Source organism: Rhineura floridana, chromosome 2, assembly GCF_030035675.1.
Source record: "Rhineura floridana isolate rRhiFlo1 chromosome 2, rRhiFlo1.hap2, whole genome shotgun sequence".
In the NCBI taxonomy this organism is placed as follows: Eukaryota; Metazoa; Chordata; class Lepidosauria; order Squamata; family Rhineuridae; genus Rhineura; species Rhineura floridana.
The window spans coordinates 70221325-70238480 of record NC_084481.1 but is presented as its reverse complement, the minus strand read 5'-3'; the positions used below and the strand labels follow the sequence as shown (position 1 = coordinate 70238480).

General features: G+C 42.7%; 1 protein-coding gene across 6 annotated transcripts in view; it reads left to right on the top strand.

The window, feature by feature from the left end:
* Positions 1-15308, top strand: part of LOC133376549 (carnosine N-methyltransferase 2-like) — a 63770-nt gene extending 48462 nt beyond the window's left edge. For 4 of the 6 annotated variants that reach the window (XM_061608897.1, XM_061608899.1, XM_061608900.1 and 1 more), the window contains 6 exons: positions 2955-3093; positions 4812-4864; positions 9159-9266; positions 9355-9485; positions 10666-10759; positions 14156-15306. In XM_061608897.1, the coding sequence (XP_061464881.1) occupies positions 2955-3093; positions 4812-4864; positions 9159-9266; positions 9355-9485; positions 10666-10759; positions 14156-14511 (881 nt within the window). In that variant the 3' untranslated portion in view covers positions 14512-15306. Of the gene's footprint in view, positions 1-2220; positions 2278-2896; positions 3094-4811; positions 4865-9158; positions 9267-9354; positions 9486-10665; positions 10760-14155 lie in introns of those variants that run through there. The other 2 variants (XM_061608901.1, XM_061608902.1) reach the window with 2 other exon arrangements.
* The last annotated feature ends 1848 nt before the right edge of the window (positions 15309-17156 follow it).

Below are 17156 nucleotides of genomic sequence, written 5' to 3'. Positions count from 1 at the left end.
CTTGGCTGCTGCACATCTACGTAGCTTAAAACAACATTAAAAATAAGCACGCACACACAGAGGGTAGTAGAATAAATAATTTTTTTTATCCATAAGATGAACAGAATGGCATAACAGAATCTCACATCCCCTCACCCCACCCCACCCCACCCCCAGCAATGATGATACCCCAACACACATATTTTTGTATATATATATTGCTTCCAGCTCTTTTCTCCTTCCACTCCTGTCAATTTTTAAACAATAGTTTTCTCCATCCCGTCTCGCTCTCCACCTCCTCTCATTGCCTCTTAAGCACCCACAGAGCATGAAGGAAGCACATGATTTTTATTCACAAATCAGAGGAGCAGAAGTCTTCCCCTGCTCTCCCCAAGTAATGCACAAAAGTAATGCTGGAAACATTACAATTACTCCTCAAAAGTAATGAAGTTACTACTTGTTCTATTACCAGCAAAATGTAATGAAGTTACCCACTCTTTACTCAAAAAAGTAATAAATTACAAGTAATTCGTTACCTGTAAATAGTTACTTCCAAGCTCTGCCTGAGACTGATCCTGTATCTTTAGGAGAAGAGAAGGACAGCCAAGTGCAGGTGTTCTTGCAACCCTGTAATGAGAAAAACCGCAAGGTGGAATTCTCCCTTCCCCCTGCACAACTTTTAAAGATACAAAAGACCTTTTGCAGGCCAGGCCCACATGCGGCAGTGATGGCCAATAACGTGGATGGCTTTAAAAGAGGATTAGACAAATTCATGAAGGATAAGGATATCAGTTGCTACTAGCCATGATGGCTAGCTTTGCCTCCATAGTCAGAGGCAGTATGCTTCTGAAAACCAGTTGCTAGAAATCACAGGAGGGTAGAGCACTCTTGCACTCAGGATCTGCTTGCAGGCTTCCCACAAGCATCCTGTTGGCCACTGTGTGAACAGGATGCCAGACTAGATGGGCCACTGGCCTGATCCAACAGCCTCTTCTAATGTTCTTATGTTCATATGCACAATCACGCATATACTCTCTTGTTCACTGCCAAGAGGCATCTCTCCTTGCCTCACTTACATACCTCCTTTTCCCTCACATGCACCCTGACAACATAAAGACCTTCCTCTCACACACAACACATCCGTGCCTCTCTCTGATATCACACATATATACCTCTCTCAACTGTGTGCATGCATGTGCAACATGCACACACACACATACACACACCAGTTCAGAAAAGCTCCTCTCTGGAACAAAGGAAGCACCCACCACCAGCTCCACCCTGCTGGTGGACAACAAAACCCAGAGCATGCAGGGATACCCCCCTTCCTTCTCTCCCCAACAACAAACAAACAAACAAATGCAATCCCCAGCACAGGACAAAGGAGGCACTTCCTAGGCCTGAGCATGTGTGGATACCCCTGCTCCTTCCTTCCCTAACCCTTTCTCAAGCTCCAACACAGGGTGAAGGAGTGTGTGGGGATATCCCCCACTTTTCCCCACCTCCAAAAAAGGAGGTGCCTGCTGCTGGCAGTCAGTCAGGAGCAGCCTGAGCGTCCAGGGATAACTGCACTGCTCCTTCCTTCTCTCCCAACTTTTTTTTTAAGTAAGCCCCAGTATGGTGCAAAGGAGGGGCCTGCTGCTGGTTGGCAGGCAGCCGCCGCCAGAGGAAAGACGCCAGGACTCTGTTCCTGAGTGTTCTGCCAGAAAAAAAGTACTAGGTATGGTAATAGAAACATGTCGCTTCCATTGTAATGCATGGAGCAAGCCACCCCCTCTTGTGCATTCCTGGGAGTGAACTGCGCAGCTGCAGCTTTGGGACTCCAGGGGCCGCTTGAGGATTCTCAGGTCCTGGAGCCCCACCTGCCGCTGGCACTCCCCACCTCTCCCTCCCAAACGTGACCTGGAAGCACGGTCAAGGCTGCTCACCCCTTCTCAGAGGGGAGTGCTCCTATCTGTCCCACCTGGATCTGTATAGGGCAGGGAACATGGTTGGGTTGTTTGTAGTTCTCCAAGGATCCTGAAAAGCCTGCTGCCAGAAATCTCTGTAAGTGTGCCTGGGACACAGCCCCTGCCCTTTATATATGTTACCCGTTGCTCCTATCGAATGGATAGTTTAGTGAGGTCCTCAGGTTGGCCCTGCCATGATTGGACACAGCTCTGATAGAGCACTGCGAGGACATTCAAACTTGACTTTACTTCTAGAGGAAGTAAAAGTCACAACAAGGTTTCTATAGGTAAACTTGCAGAAAGATCATTAATGGGACCAGGGCATGAGAGCCAGAGTAGTGACATCCAGGTGAGACTCAAACCCCATATGGCTTAATTAGTCATTAATTTCAGTGGGTTTACTCTGAATAGAACTTAGTTGAATCCAATCCATTATTATTATTTCTCCATCTGCACTGAATTGACTCCAGATATGAGAAATAAATATTTAGAAGAGAGATACAAAAATAGTTAGATGAAACCTAAGCTCTCTAATTCTGTGTTAATCAAGTGCATGGCCTGGGTTGGGCTACCATATCACAGTTTAATAAGATGAGATATGCATGAACCTTTTATGTATATATAGGAGATGGTGAGCTGGCTTGAGGTACTAAAGCAGATGCTGGATGTCCATCTGCCAGGGTTGCATCCTGCATTGCAGATCCTGCATTAAGCAGGATATTGGACTAGATGACCTATAAAGACCCTTCCAACTCTATGATTCTAAGTCCTATTTTATTGCTTTCAGCAGAATCAGTCATAACTAGCCTTTGCTGGAATGAGCATACTTAACATGTGGGACAATTTTGGAGCTATTGGACTGGGCAAAAAATAAAATCTCTTTATGATAATTAGTGGAAATAGGTCAGATCATGCATTAGTTATTTTCCTCCTGCACTGTCAATGCATCTCTGAACTTTTCTATGTAGTGTGGTGGCATTTCTCTACAGCTCTTAACAAACACCAGTTTGGCTTTACTTTCCAAAGAGCTCTGTGTGATCCAGCCCATGAGAAGCCTTACAGTGGATGAATATGCAAAAGCCTTTAAGTCATTCTTAGACCATTCAACTGAGCACCAATGCATGGACCAATTCAATAAGAAGGAACTGCCAGGTATAATAACCAGGTAAGGAAAAATTCCAAAATGCTTAAAAAGGGGGATTTGGGGAAGTGGCCAGATGACTTTAGCGTGGCAGCACCTGCCCTGTGGAATTCCCTCCCTTTGAATATTAGGCAGGTGTCATCTCTGCTATCTTTTTGGCACCTTTTGAAGACTTTCCTCTTTCAACAAGCCTTTTAAGTTGAGACCTGTCCCAGTCTGCGTCTGTGTTAGAATTGCTTAATATGTTTTTTAATAATGTTTTTAACGCTTAATTTTTTTAAAAAAAATGTTTTTAACGTTGTTTTCTTTTAATGTATTTTAAGATCTGTTTTTATGATGTTTTAAAGTGTTTTTAACGCTTTGTTTGCTGCCCTGGGCTCCTGCTGGAAGGAAGGGCGGGATACAAATTAAATAATAAATAAATAAATAATAACTGTAGCTTTCTGTATTCAAATGCTTATCCTCCTCCATTTCTATTTTCATTTCTGTCAGTTTACGGCAGGAAAAGAATTGAATCTTTTTTCTATACTACCATTTAAAAAAACTTCTAATGTCATCCAAGATGGAAGCAAACCTCATGGTATGCTTTGCAGCCAATCATGAACAAGTCCCACTGAATTAAGTAGAGTTTACTGCTACTTAATTGCATAGGATTGCAATTAGACTCTTGGTAAAATTCCATAGGGGAACACTGTAGCCTTGTGGATAGAGCATATGCCTTGAACTAGACTGAGTTCAGTCTCCATATTTCCAGGTAGATTTGATAGAGAGAGACAGAGAGAGAGAGAGACTCCTTTCTGGAACCCTGGGCAGCCAATGCCAGGCAGTACAGAGAATACTAAATTAGTTAAATCTGACTAAGTATAAGGCAGTTCTAACTTTAAAAAAACACTTACAAAAAGCCATACTATTTGTACTGTCTGATCTATCACAAGTGAAGCCTTTTCAAGCACTGATTTCATCAAAAGTATTAAACATGTAACACTTTATTAATATTTATATATCAATGAGACTTAAAATGGCCCATCTTGTGTGATTGGTGGGCTTCATCTTGATAGGTCATAATATAACACACTTGCTCTGTTTTTTGCTCCTATCATTGACTGTGGCCATGCAGATTTCCAGAGCCTCTCACTGTGCAGAAGACACTTGCCCAGTTAGCTTTAATTCTCTTAATGTAAGACAATCTATCTTAATGAAAAATGTTACAGCTCCATAGAACATCAGTGATGTTGTTTAATTCAGCACATTCCTGTTCAGAACAGGAAGGGATGCTACAGCTCAAGAATGAGTCATATTTTCATTTTATCACTTAGATCCAGTGACTCTAGTCCTAGGGAACTGTAACATTACATGACATTGAAAGAGTTGAGCTTAGTCCATTTCTGCCATTGGTGGGAACATATAGTGCACTGAATATATTGAACAAAAAAACCCAAAAAATGGAAAACATATCTTCTAGAAATACCCACAGAAGTGGGAAAACCTCACATACCTTGAAACTAATGATGCTTCTCTGTCCAACTGCCCCTTGAAATATGTCTTACCTCCTATGTGAGAAAGTTATAGCCACATCTTTGAGAAAATAGTAGCATTTCCATCATAGCAGAACATGCTAGCTATTCTGCTCAAATGTTCCAGGACACTTTAGCAATGCATTAGTGACAATAGCAAACAGTTTAACAAAATAAACATCAAGCCCCCATACTTTAATACTGTATAATAAATGCTTATGATTTCAGCCTTGGAAATGGAAAATCTGCTATCAATGTGCTAGGTGTGGGAAGTGGAACAGGTAAGAAATACAAACCTAAAAATAATATTTCATTTGTCCCACTCAAAACAAAGAGACACTCATGGAGCAATTGTTAATGCTTTGTTGACATTTTTCTTTTACTGTAGCCATTCGCTCTAGTTTTTCTTTCAAGCTAAGGCATTTGTTGGTCAAAATTACAAATAATATGAAGTTCTTTTACTGTGCACAGTGTTTTCCTGAATCTGAATTTATATTGCAGGTGGAATGAAGCTGAATAATATTGTTTCAGTGTCTATTATTCTACTTGGCTAATTGACTGATTGACTCAATAAAATTGTTAGTGGATCTGATCAAGCACAGCATTTGCCATTGCTAACCCACAGTTTAGAAGCAAAAGAAGATGGTTAATAGATTTTCAGACATGTAAGTGAATCTGGCAATGATCCCTATGATAAACACAGTCATGTCAAAGGATTCTTGCTCAAGTATTTTTCGGAGTTAGGTGCAATGGCAAAATCCTAAAAATGAATCATCATCTCCAGGACAGCAGCAAGGAGGAGGTCGGGTCGGGCACAGGCTGAAGGCCCAGGAGCTCACAGGGGCCCCTCACCAGCCTGAACTCAGCCCTGTCATGCTAGTGCAGCCTTTCCCAACCAGTGTGCCTCCAGATGTTGTTGGACCACAACTCCCATCAGCCTTAGCCAGCATTGCCAATGGTCAGGAAAGATGGGAGTTGTGGTCCAACAACATCTGGAGGCACACTGGTTGGGAAAGGCTGTGCTGGTGCTTCTCCTTTCATTGTTGTCACCGCCGCTTCCTTCCTTCCCCTCAGAGCCAGTTTGGCCACTCTCCCTTCTGTGCATGCCTGGCAGGGGATGCCACTGCTCTTGACGATGCTTGCTGGACTGTAGTAGTTGCCGGAGGATAACAGGCCTTGGGGACAGAGAGAGGCTTTCATGTGCATGCCTTGGGAGAGGGAATTGTTGACAAGGCACTTTGAGGGTAAATATGCTCACCTCCGTAGTAATCTTGATGCCTCATCCACATCTACTGTAGTCAGGCATGTGTGGGGCCTGGGACAAAAGCATAGTTGGGGCCCCCCACATTTGCTCCGGGTCACCATCTTGGTCTTGGCCAAGTTGCCATAGGTGCGCAGGCACCAGTCCCGGAACTGCCGGCCCAGCTCGCTGTCCCCGGGGTGGCTAGCGCTCACTGACCGCAGGAGGAGCAGCGGTGGTGGCAGCGGCTTCGGCATGTTGGGCAGGCAGGCGAGCGAGCCCCTGTCCCGGGCAGAGAGAAAGAGCGAGCAAGTGCTGCGCCCTGCCTGGTGTGGTGAAGGAGAGCAGGCAGGGAGGGAGGAGCCGGCTGGTGAGCAGATCGCCAAGCATGGGGCCCCCCCAAAGCACGGGGCCCGGGGCAACTGCCCCGCTTCCCGGTGCCTAGGGGCGGCTCTGACTGTAGTTCCCAGTGCGGTGTCCATTGCAACGTCTGCTGCAACTTCTTGGGAATGGTTTCAGTTGATGTGGCCTGAAGACATGGATAAGGTGCTTGCGATGATGCGGCCAGCAACATGTCCTCTCGACCCTTGCCCTCCTTGGTTTATTAAAGCTTGCTGAGGGGTTTGACTGAGTGGATCCAGGATATGGTCAACGCATCGTTGTGGGAGGGAGTGGTTCCAGCCACCCTGAAAGAGGCAGTGATTTGACCTCTCCTGAAGAAGCCTACCTTGGACCCATAGGTTTGCGACAATTACCGACCTGTCACAAATACCCCCTTCTTAGGGAAGGCGATTAAGAGGGTTGTGGTGCAGCAATTGCAGGTACCCTTTGATGAAACAGATTATCTTGACCCATTCCAGTCTGGGTTCAGGCCTGGTTATGGGATTGAATCAGCCTTGGTTGCCCTGAGGGATGATCTTTATTGGAAGAAGGACAGGGGGAGTGTGACCCTGTTACTCATACTTGATCTCTCAGTGGCTTTTGATACCATTGACCATGGTATCCTTCTGGGCCGACTTGGTGAGATGTAGTGGGCTAGATGATGGCCAATAAACTGAGTCTGAATCCTAGCAAGACAGAGACGCTGTGGGTTGGTGGTTCCTGAGTTCAGATAATTGGTCAGTTGCCTGCTTTGGATGGGGTTGTACTCTCTCTGAAAGAGCAGGTCTGTGGACTGAGGGTGCTGCTGGATCCATCTTTGTTGCTAGAGGCCCAGGTGACCTCAGTGGCTAGGAGTGCCTTTTACCAGCTTTGGATGGTAAGACAGCTGTGGCCATTTCTGGACTGGGATAGCCTGACCACTGTTGTCCATGCACTGGCAACCTCCAAGCTGGAATGCTATAATGCACTCTATGTGGGGCTGCCTTTGGGATTGGGCCAGAAGCTGTAGCTGGTGCAAAATGTGGTGGCGAGAGTGTTCACTGGGGCAGGGTATCACTAACATGTCACCCCGCTGCTGAAATAATTGCACTGGCTTCGTATCAGCTACCAGGCTCAGTTCAAGGTTCTAGTCTTGGTGTACAAAGCCCTATACAGCTTGGGACCAGGAAATCTGAAAGACCGTCTTGCCCCTTATATACCCAGCTGATCACTGTGCTCTGCAGGTGAGGGCCTCCTGCAGATACCATCTTATCAGGAGGTCCGCTCTGCACAACATAGGAAACGGACCTTTAGTGTAGTGGCACATACCTTTGGAATTCCCTCCCTTTAAATATTAGACAGGTGCCATCTCTGTTATCTTTTCGGCACCTACTGAAGACCTTCCTCTTTCAACAAGCCTTTTAAGTTGAGACCTAATCTCAGTCTGTTTCTGTGTTGGAATTGCTTTTTAATATGTTTGTAAACCTTCATTTTTTAAAAAAATAGATGTTTTAGAACGTTTTTTAAAAGATTTTTTTTTAAAAAAATTTTAATGATGTTTTGTTTTAATATATTTTAAAGTCTGTTTGATTGGGAGGAAGGGCGGGATATGAATGAATGAATGAATGAATAAGAGGTACTGCCACTGCCGCTGCTGCTGCCAGATGCAGTGCAACTCAACTGAGTGGGTAATTCAAGGCGAAGGGGGTAGGCGCTCACTCATTCCACAATAGGCAGTGGCATCTTTTCCTTCTCCTGGGGTGTGCAGGCAGGGGCCTCCCTCCTTTCCCACCTCGGGGGCCTGCTGTCTGCCAGCAAGCATAGCAGGAGCAGCAGAGGCAGCCCCCGTCAAGGAGGAACATGCAGGGAAGGTGGGGCCTAGTGGGTTCTGTATGCCCAAGGGCCCCCAGAAACCTGGATCCAGCCCTGATCATCTCCATATCTGATTCATGAACATTTGTAGGCATAGCTCTTCCATTATTACTTCTTTTATCATAGGGTATGGCTTTAATATTGTATGATTATGTTTTTGCAACCCACATTGGCACCTTGTGGTGAAGGCTGGATAAGAAATCCTATAAATAAACTAAATGGGGACCCATCTGAATCACATAACAACTAATAAAGTGGAATGATGTGTGCACAGTTCAGTATAAATCCACCATGCATGTACTATTATTGTATCAATGACATGTTGCTGAATACACATGCACACACCCCTAAAAATAATAATTGAAATATGTGATTTCCATTGTGATGTATTTCAGTCACTATTGAATCTCCTTTACTGCATTGATGAGAAGAAAACTGAAGTGTAGTAGATATTGTAGGATTATTTGGCTGTTCAAATTGCTAAGAAAGAAGTGGTATTATCACTTCTCTACGGGAACAATGCAGAATACATTTCTTGACAGTACAAATACTGTTAGCAAACTGTCATATGGCAGATGTTTAGTTTGCCTGCCCATACTTTTCTGTCAGTGGCTGGTAGTGTTTATATGTAATGTCTAAGGGGAGATTTTTGTGAGATATTTTCCACAGCAGGCTGCAGCTCAATGGTAAAGCACCTGCTTTCCATGCAGAAGGTCCCAGATTCAATCTCTGGCATCTCCAGCTAGGGCTAAGAAAAATGCCCAGAGAACTGCTGCCAGTCAGTGTCAATATTACTGAGTTAAATGGACAAATGATCTGACCCAGTATCTGGCAGCTTCCTATGCCAATACTGAGCAGGTGGCTAGTGGCACTTTTTTAAAACAACTGAAGCTGCTCATAGATACATCAGAAATAGAGCATGATCCTAAGCATGTTTACTTGGAAATCAGCCCAAAGGAGTTCAGCTGGGATTACCTCCAGATAAGTATGCACAAAGATTGCAGCCTTGAAGGTAAATTGATTTTGAACACACTCTGATCACAGTTCACTAATGAACACAAGCAGGTTTCTTGGTAAATATTTCATTTGTTCCTCTCTTATAGGTGAACAGGACTTGAAAATGATTAGGATCATTCAGGCTATGCATCCAGGAACCTTTATTAAAAATGAAGTCATAGAGCCCAACCCACAACACATTTTGTCATATAAAGGTACAGTGCTGCCTTCCTTCTGTATCAAGATAACTGAGCACATATTTTTTCTCATATGAAATTCACTTAATTTTTTTCTCATAAACAGATGCTGTGAGGAATTCTTTTGATCTTAAGAATGTCTCATTCACCTGGCACCAGCTGACATCCATGGAATATGAAAAGCAGGCAAAAGAGCAAAAAATTCAAAAGAAATATGACTTCATACACCTGATCCAGGTAAATTGAGGATTGATAAGTTGACATTCTCTGTTTTGTAAAAAGAAAAAAGAAAAAGTGTGGTACAATATTACATGCTATGTCACTGATATTATCTCACATTCTGGCTTCATTGTAATCAATAATACTCAGGTGTCCTGGTATATGATGGGTCATATTTCATTGGTTTGTCAGATCCCTGCAAAATCCCCATCTAGACATGCTTCATCCTGACAGGCATTGGCTCTTTCTTAACTTCAGCATACATAAGTGGATCAAAATTGAGGCAATGCTGAGTTCTCCTACCAAATTATATTTTGGCACTAAAATAGGGTTTGCTTAGCTTTGTGTAAGCAGTAATACATGTCCAGGACACAGACTAAAAATAGGGTGAAAACCATTTTCTGTGCATGTGCCGAATCTCATTCTCCACTCTTTGTCACTGAAAAAACTTGAGGAAAAATTTGATTCATAATGTCTGGTTTGTATTGCAAAGCTAGGTAAACTGGTATTCTGAATCAGGTACCTATGAGTTTTAGCACCATCACTACTTGTGAACGTTTTTATGCCCCAGAAGTAGACCCCAATCTGTTCCACTAGTATTCCACTTTAAACAGCTGTGGTTTCTCCCAAAGAATCCTGGGAAGTGTAGTTTGTTGAAGGGTGCTGAGAAACCCTATTCCCTTCACAGAGCTTCAATTGTCAGTCCCTCTTCCCAGAGAACCCTGAGAACCGTAGCTCTGTGAGAGGAATAGGGGTTTCCTAACAACATTCAGCACCTTCACAAACTACACTTCCCAGGATTCTTTGTGGGAAAACATGGCTGTTTAAAGTAGAATAACAGTGGAATCAATGTATGGTGTGAAGGTTTTTTAAAAATAGTGAAAGGAAGAGAGGTGGTTTACAAATTCCCCCCTTTTTCTGCAGCCTCTCATACTGTTCCAGAGGGCTCCCCAACCTTTTGGAGCAGGTGGAGGGGGCTGCGGATGACACTGTGAATGGAAGGACACCACTGGCCCTATATCACCACAGCAATATCTTTTCCTCAGTGACCCAGTCTGTAAATTTAGAATTGTTATTGTTATCTTTGAGGAGAATAAAAATGACAGGATGCAGGTTTGTTTTTATATACAAAAGCCCTTATGAAGTTTAATAATATATTAACAACCGTATGCTTTGTGGCTGGCATTATCTCTTTTAGATGCTGTACCGTGTGGAGGATACTGCAAGCACTATCAGATTTTTTCACAGCTGCCTAGACTGCTATGCTAAGCTTCTGATTATAATTTTATCAGGTAATTGTTTTAAGACAGTAAATTCCCCTGTAATTAAGCAGGACAAGGGGCCTGTTCCAGGCATTAGGCAAGGACTACCAATGTGAATAGCAGTGTGTGGGTGTGAGCCAGTCTGCCAGCAATGGCAGCCCAGAGTGATCTGCGGCTATCGCAAAAGCAAAACAAAAAAACTATACCACCCAGAGAGCTTCGGCTACGGGATGGTATATAAATGTAATAAATAAATAAATAAATAAAAACCCCAGAATAAAAAAACTATGGAATTCAAATTGTAATACAATAAAATACAAGAATAAAAGAAGCAATAAAAATACAATTTAAAATCATATAGCATCTAGCACAGCACATTACAAATTGCTACAACAGACTGAAAGATCATTAAATGGTCCACCAAGAACATCAGCAATCTTCAAGTGGTCTGTGGGAGAGAAAAACTTTGGGAACCACTGATTTAAGCTGTAGTTTTAACCTGCCTTTCAGAGTTCCTGCCCTCACAAAGCATTTTACAACAGTTGTAAATAGTTCAAAAAACATACTCATATAATTATTAAATAGCATTTAAACATTAAAATAACATAAAAATATAGGAGCAGTTAAAAAAAATTGTGTGGCTTGGCTGAACTCTCAGCCTAACCTACCTCACAGGGTTGTTGCAAAGATAAAAGAAGGAGGGAGGAACCAGGAAGAAAAGCAAAGTACAAATATATCATGTCATATTCACAAACCATGCAGTGCGGGGGGGAACGTGCACAAAGGCAACCCCCTCCCAGTTGCTTTAACTGTAACATTCCAGTCCTGATATTTTACAGCAAATTATGAAAACAAAAAAACTTGCCAACACACGCACACTGTAAGCATGTGCAGCTTGACTGTACCAATACTCAGTCTAACTTTACAGGGTTTTTGGAAAGACTCCATGCATACACATTGGAAATGTAAAAATACATACACTCCATATAATAGTTTATTGTCAAAGCCAGTTGGTCATTGCAGAACATTTTTTAAAAATCAGTACTAATTTCCTGCCAAATAACAGCAGCAACACCTAAGTAAGCCCTGCCTAATTGCCTTAAAATAGGATTGATGGGGAGGAGGGAGAGGCAGAGAAGGATTAACCACACAATCCTAAACTACTACTTCTCAAAAATTCCACTAAATTACAGCACAATCCTAACCATGTCTGCTCAAAGGTAAGTCCTATTGAATTTAATGGGGTTTACTCCCAGGTATGTGGGATTAGGATTGCAGCTTTACTCCCAGAAAAGTGAATGTGTGATTCAAGCCTCATGTTGGGAAGATTTTCAAACAGGCTATGAATTATACAAATTAACTGCCCTTTTCAGCAGGCCAGGAAAATTTAAACTTGTATGACTCCTTATATTTAGAAAACTATAACACATTGTAATGGCATCTTGTCTTTATTTCTGTTCAAAAATTATTTGATAGATAAAATGCTATATTATGCCATTTTTATTGCAAATAATTAAAAAAACCCTGCATGTACATTTTTATCATCATCACTGAAATTGTTTACTGTGCATGCCTACTAAGTTCCAGCTGTGCTGTGTGTGCTTCTTTGATCTCCTAGACCTCATGTGCACAGAGAAAGAATAGTGAGCAGGCAGGCACACACTGCTCCTAAAAGCTATAAGCTTACTCAACTTCACATGATGTGCACATGCACACCATTAACCGACAGACAGAGACAAAAAGGAAAAGGCAATTCTTGTCAGCACTTGCAAGAGTTTCTAGGTGTTGCCTGGTTTTCCACAAATCCATTGTTAATCACAATTCTGGCTTCATTCATTGGCTAAACCCTGAAATGGTGGGGACTGGAGCAACCAGCCAGCTCATTTCATAGAAATTGTGGGAGGGAGGTAACTCACATTTTGGTGTTTAACTTCCCCCCCCTCCGAGAATTTAGAATCTTACTTTTCTTAAAAATGAAAGTTAAGAGTGTGAGCCCCCTGCTGGCCCTGGGTCCAGTAGAAATGGACCCTTTCTACCTGCCTTCCTGGCACATGGGTAATTTCAAATTAATATTGCATTGTCTGCAATTGAAAGCATTGCAATCTAGGTGTGAGATCCTCCAATCTTTTGGAGGGATCAAGGATTTATAATTCATTTAATTAGTGAAATGTAGTCTAATAATAAAATATTGGAGCCATCCACATGTCCATGTGATTGCTAATTCCTCTTTTCCAAGTTGGTTGAAACACCTTTCCACTGCTGATAATGTCCTTGAAACAAAAGCAATTGGATGTAGTTGGCCATCATTTTGACATTGTTATAGTACTACCCCTAGTCAATAAAAGGAGGAATCTGCCAAAATGTATGTTTGTTTCAAATGTTACTAGAACTGGTGCTGTAATCAGAGCCCTTTTGATATCCTGAAAGGCTCGTTCCTGATCGGACCCTGGACAAATTCATAGTTAATCTTAACAGTTCACTGAGTGGGTTTGTAAGATCTGATAGATAAGGCATGAAGTGGCTCAGGAAACGTATCATTCCCAGAAATTCATTGACTTCCACAATACATTTTGGAATTGGAAATTTCTCAATTGTCTTTACTTTTTTGCAGTCAGGATGTATACTCTCTCCACATATTCGAGGAAGTGCACACATTGGACTCCAAACTCACATTTTTCCTTATTGAGTATTACCTTTGCCTCCCAGAGCCATTGTAGGACCAGTCACAGTCATGTATCATCCTACTCCATGATGAACCCTGTGATTAAAACATCATCCATGTGACCCAGGACTCCCTGAATACCCCAAAGTAATGAACAATCTTTTTTATTGGAACTGCTTTGGAGCTGAGATGATCCCAAACTGTAGTCTTTTGAAACGGTAGCATCCAAAGGGAGTAATGAACATTCTTAGCTTAACTGACCTTTCTGTCAATGGAATTTGCCAGAATCCACAGCTGGCATCTAATTTAGAAATTAATTTCGCTTTGCCTAGCTGCCCAGTGTTTTCTTTCAACACTTTTATTCAGCTGGGCTAAATCAACACAGATGTGTACATTTCTATTTGGCTTACCAGTGATAGTGACTGGAGCACACCAATTTGTGGCTCATCTAGTTGTGAGTGTGTAGAATCCACAATGCTGCCACTATATATTGTTAGTGGTCTTGGTCAAGATACTCCAAACATATCAAGGCAAATAACTGTTTATTACCTATAAAGAGCTCTGTCGTGCTCTCTTTCCGAGCTCCACCCCCCCCATACACACCCTGAACCAGGAACATCCTTCACAGTAAGACTAGGAAACAAGTTTACTTTTAGCTGTTTAGTGATTTCAAAATAGAAAGTATGCCTACAACGTTCCCTTTTGTTTAAGTCACCTTAATTTTGCACAATGATTCAGTGAAACTAATGATTGCATTCTCATAGGTAACAGTGGGTGGGCCTCTATATGGAAAAAATATAGACACTGTCTTCCCCCGACTGATAGTGGCCACTACATCACAGCTGATGACATAGAAGTTGTCTTGAAAAGAATGGAACTAACATACCAGGTGTATGATTTCCCTTCTGCTTGGGACATCACTGAATGCTTTATTGATGGAGATACTACTGGAGGACATACACTGGACTTTCTGACAGGAACGAAAGACTTTATGAATACTGCACCCCAGGATCTGAAGCAGAGTCTTCTACAGGCTTTGCGCCAGCCAGAGTGCAGCACCAAGAAGGATGGAAGGATTATCTTCAGAAATGATTTGAGCATGATTGTGGTCCATTCCTAATACTGGTTGAAATGGTAGATGTTATTTTAGTTTGTGTTGAGCTAGGTACTGAGCAAGCAAATTCACAGTGTCAATTTTCTGTTGTGGAGAGAACCTGTTCAGTGCTGGAGAAGAAAGGGGGTGTATTAGAGGTTGAACACAAAGCTCATAAATATTAAAGATTGGAAGCAAATTTGTTAGCGGATCTTTTCAGATTAAAAAGGTACATACCTTGTTTACCACAATAGGAGATTAACATTGGTTTTTACCAATATACACTGCCTCCGAGGCACAGGAAAGAGTCACAACACAGACCCTGGCAATTTGCTTTGAGGATATCTATGAAGTTAAGGAATCATCAATATGTGCAGATAGTAATCCTATGTAAGGAGAGAGAGCAAGCTTTAAGTTATGTTAAAATAGCAGAAAAAAGGTATGGGGGACTAATATTTAATGGGCTGTATATATATATAAGAAACTTGGATAGTCTAATTGTGTGTACATTACATGATCTCTGGGTACTTAATCCAGCAAATATTTTGTTCTATAGCACATTTCTCTCTTTAAAGATGCCATACTACACCAGGCTATGGGTTCTGGATAAGAGGAGCTCCTTAGGATCGCTGGTTAGAGACGGTGAAGGCTAATATACCTTTAAGATTTGGGTGTTTTTCAGCATGTTTGTATTTCCATCAGCCCCAATGTAATATGGCATACCTGCCACTTTCATTTTTGTATTTTCATACTGTGTTCTTCCTTTTAAAAAAAGTAAATTGTTTCACAAAAAGAGTTAATGAGTTATTCTGTCGTCAGACACTTTAAAAACATTTTTCCAATAAAAAACATCTAGTTGGAGTTGAGAGAACATAAACATCAGATAAAAATAAAAATAAAGCAAAGAGAGGCGGGCGGGGAGCTTAACAGACTGTGGCCTAGTGGTGCTTCCTCTCTCTGCTCACTCATATTTCCTGGACTTATGAGGGCAGGTCTCTCACAGTGCACAGGTGAGGTGGATGCTTCTGCCATTGTGTATGAGGCAGGCAGTTGGTGAAGGTGGGGTAGGGATGAGGGGCAAAGAGGCCCTCTGGGATGCTTTCTGGCAAGGCTAGCCTATTGGGATTGTCAAAGAGAAGAGGCATGCCAAAAGGGCTTGTTACTTCATGCAGGAGCCAGGCTATTGGCCCAGGGACTGCTCCTCCTGAGAGGCACACCTGAGCTGGAGGGTGGAGAACCTTTCTCCACCTTTTCTAGTGTGGGCTGTACCCTGAATGTTAACCTGGGAGCCCTTATAATAAAATATGAGCTGTTCTACCCAGCTAAGATTCCTCCTGAAGCCCCTGCACTCTTGCCATAGATGGTTGGGTCTTAGGGGTGGTGGACGAGGCAAATGCCCCTTGAGATGTCTGGTTTGTGTTTGCTGCTGTGGCTGAGATACTGCCCTGTTGTGTTTGCAGCATGGGATCAAGTCCCAGGAACTCTTCTCTTTTGCTCCTGATAGTACTGTACTGAAAATGATGAATAGGGCCTTTCCCCCTTGTGGATTTTGAACTCCTGTCTCCTGCTTCCCAACCCCGCACCCTATGCAGTGATCTACTGGAGGCTGCTGTCCCCAGGCACTTCCAGACTGTTGCTTTTCTCCAGTGTGTGTGTGTGTGTGGGGAGGAGGGACAATCACATAACAGCAAATTCAGATTGCACTATTACAAATTACTGGAAGGTCTTCCGCAACAAACTTGCATCTCCTTACTTTTTTACAGTAAGGAAAGTGAAAGGGGCAAGCATTGGAAAATGCAGGATGTCATCTAACCTCCCTGCAAATGAATCAACATGAATGCTCAATAAACAGGTTGCCTGTAAAACCCTTAAGTGTTTGTGGTGGTCCCTTGTTGCATATCCTAGCCCTTCCTTTTGGCTGCCTGACACAAGAGACTTTCCCTCTCTGATTGGGTTTGGAAACCTTTTCTCAAAAGGACTATCATGCGCAGGTCTCCTGTTGAGGGAGCTATGTGGGCATTATGTTGTGTAGACTCTCCTTCTGCCCGCCTTTTGTCTGCTGTGCTGATAAACAGGGCTTGTGAGTAGCATGAAGAGATTTGAACCACTGCTATTAAGGATGCCTGAGGGCTTGTGGTAGCAGGATCATTGCTAGCTATGCTGTTGGGACTGATGGACTGTAGGTGTTCTGGGGTCGTTTTGTGTGATGTGATCAAGGGCCGTGGGAGATGGGCTCACTGGAGGCATTTAAGCTGATGCTGGATGGTCATCTGCTAGGGATGCATCCTGCATTGCAGATCCTGCATTAAGCAGAGGGTTGGACTAGGATCTATGAAATCCCTTCCAACCCTGTTATTCTAAGTCTTATTTCATTCTGTGAGCTAACGGCTTTGTCAAGTGGCCACCATTAGCATATGTAAGAATATAGCACAGAGAGATCCTCTTGCTACTGGAACTCTTTATGGAGAGAGGCCCTCCTCCTCACCCTCCATCAGTGGCGTCACTAGGGTTGGTGTCACCTGGTGCGGTAACTCATGGTGTCACCCCCAAGGACCTCCTCCCATATCAGACTATACAGAATCCTTAGTAATGTTTTTTGTACTAATGTTACTCGTAAATCGTAATTCCCATATATCACTGAAGGTAATGGCAATAGTAGTGACATAAACAAC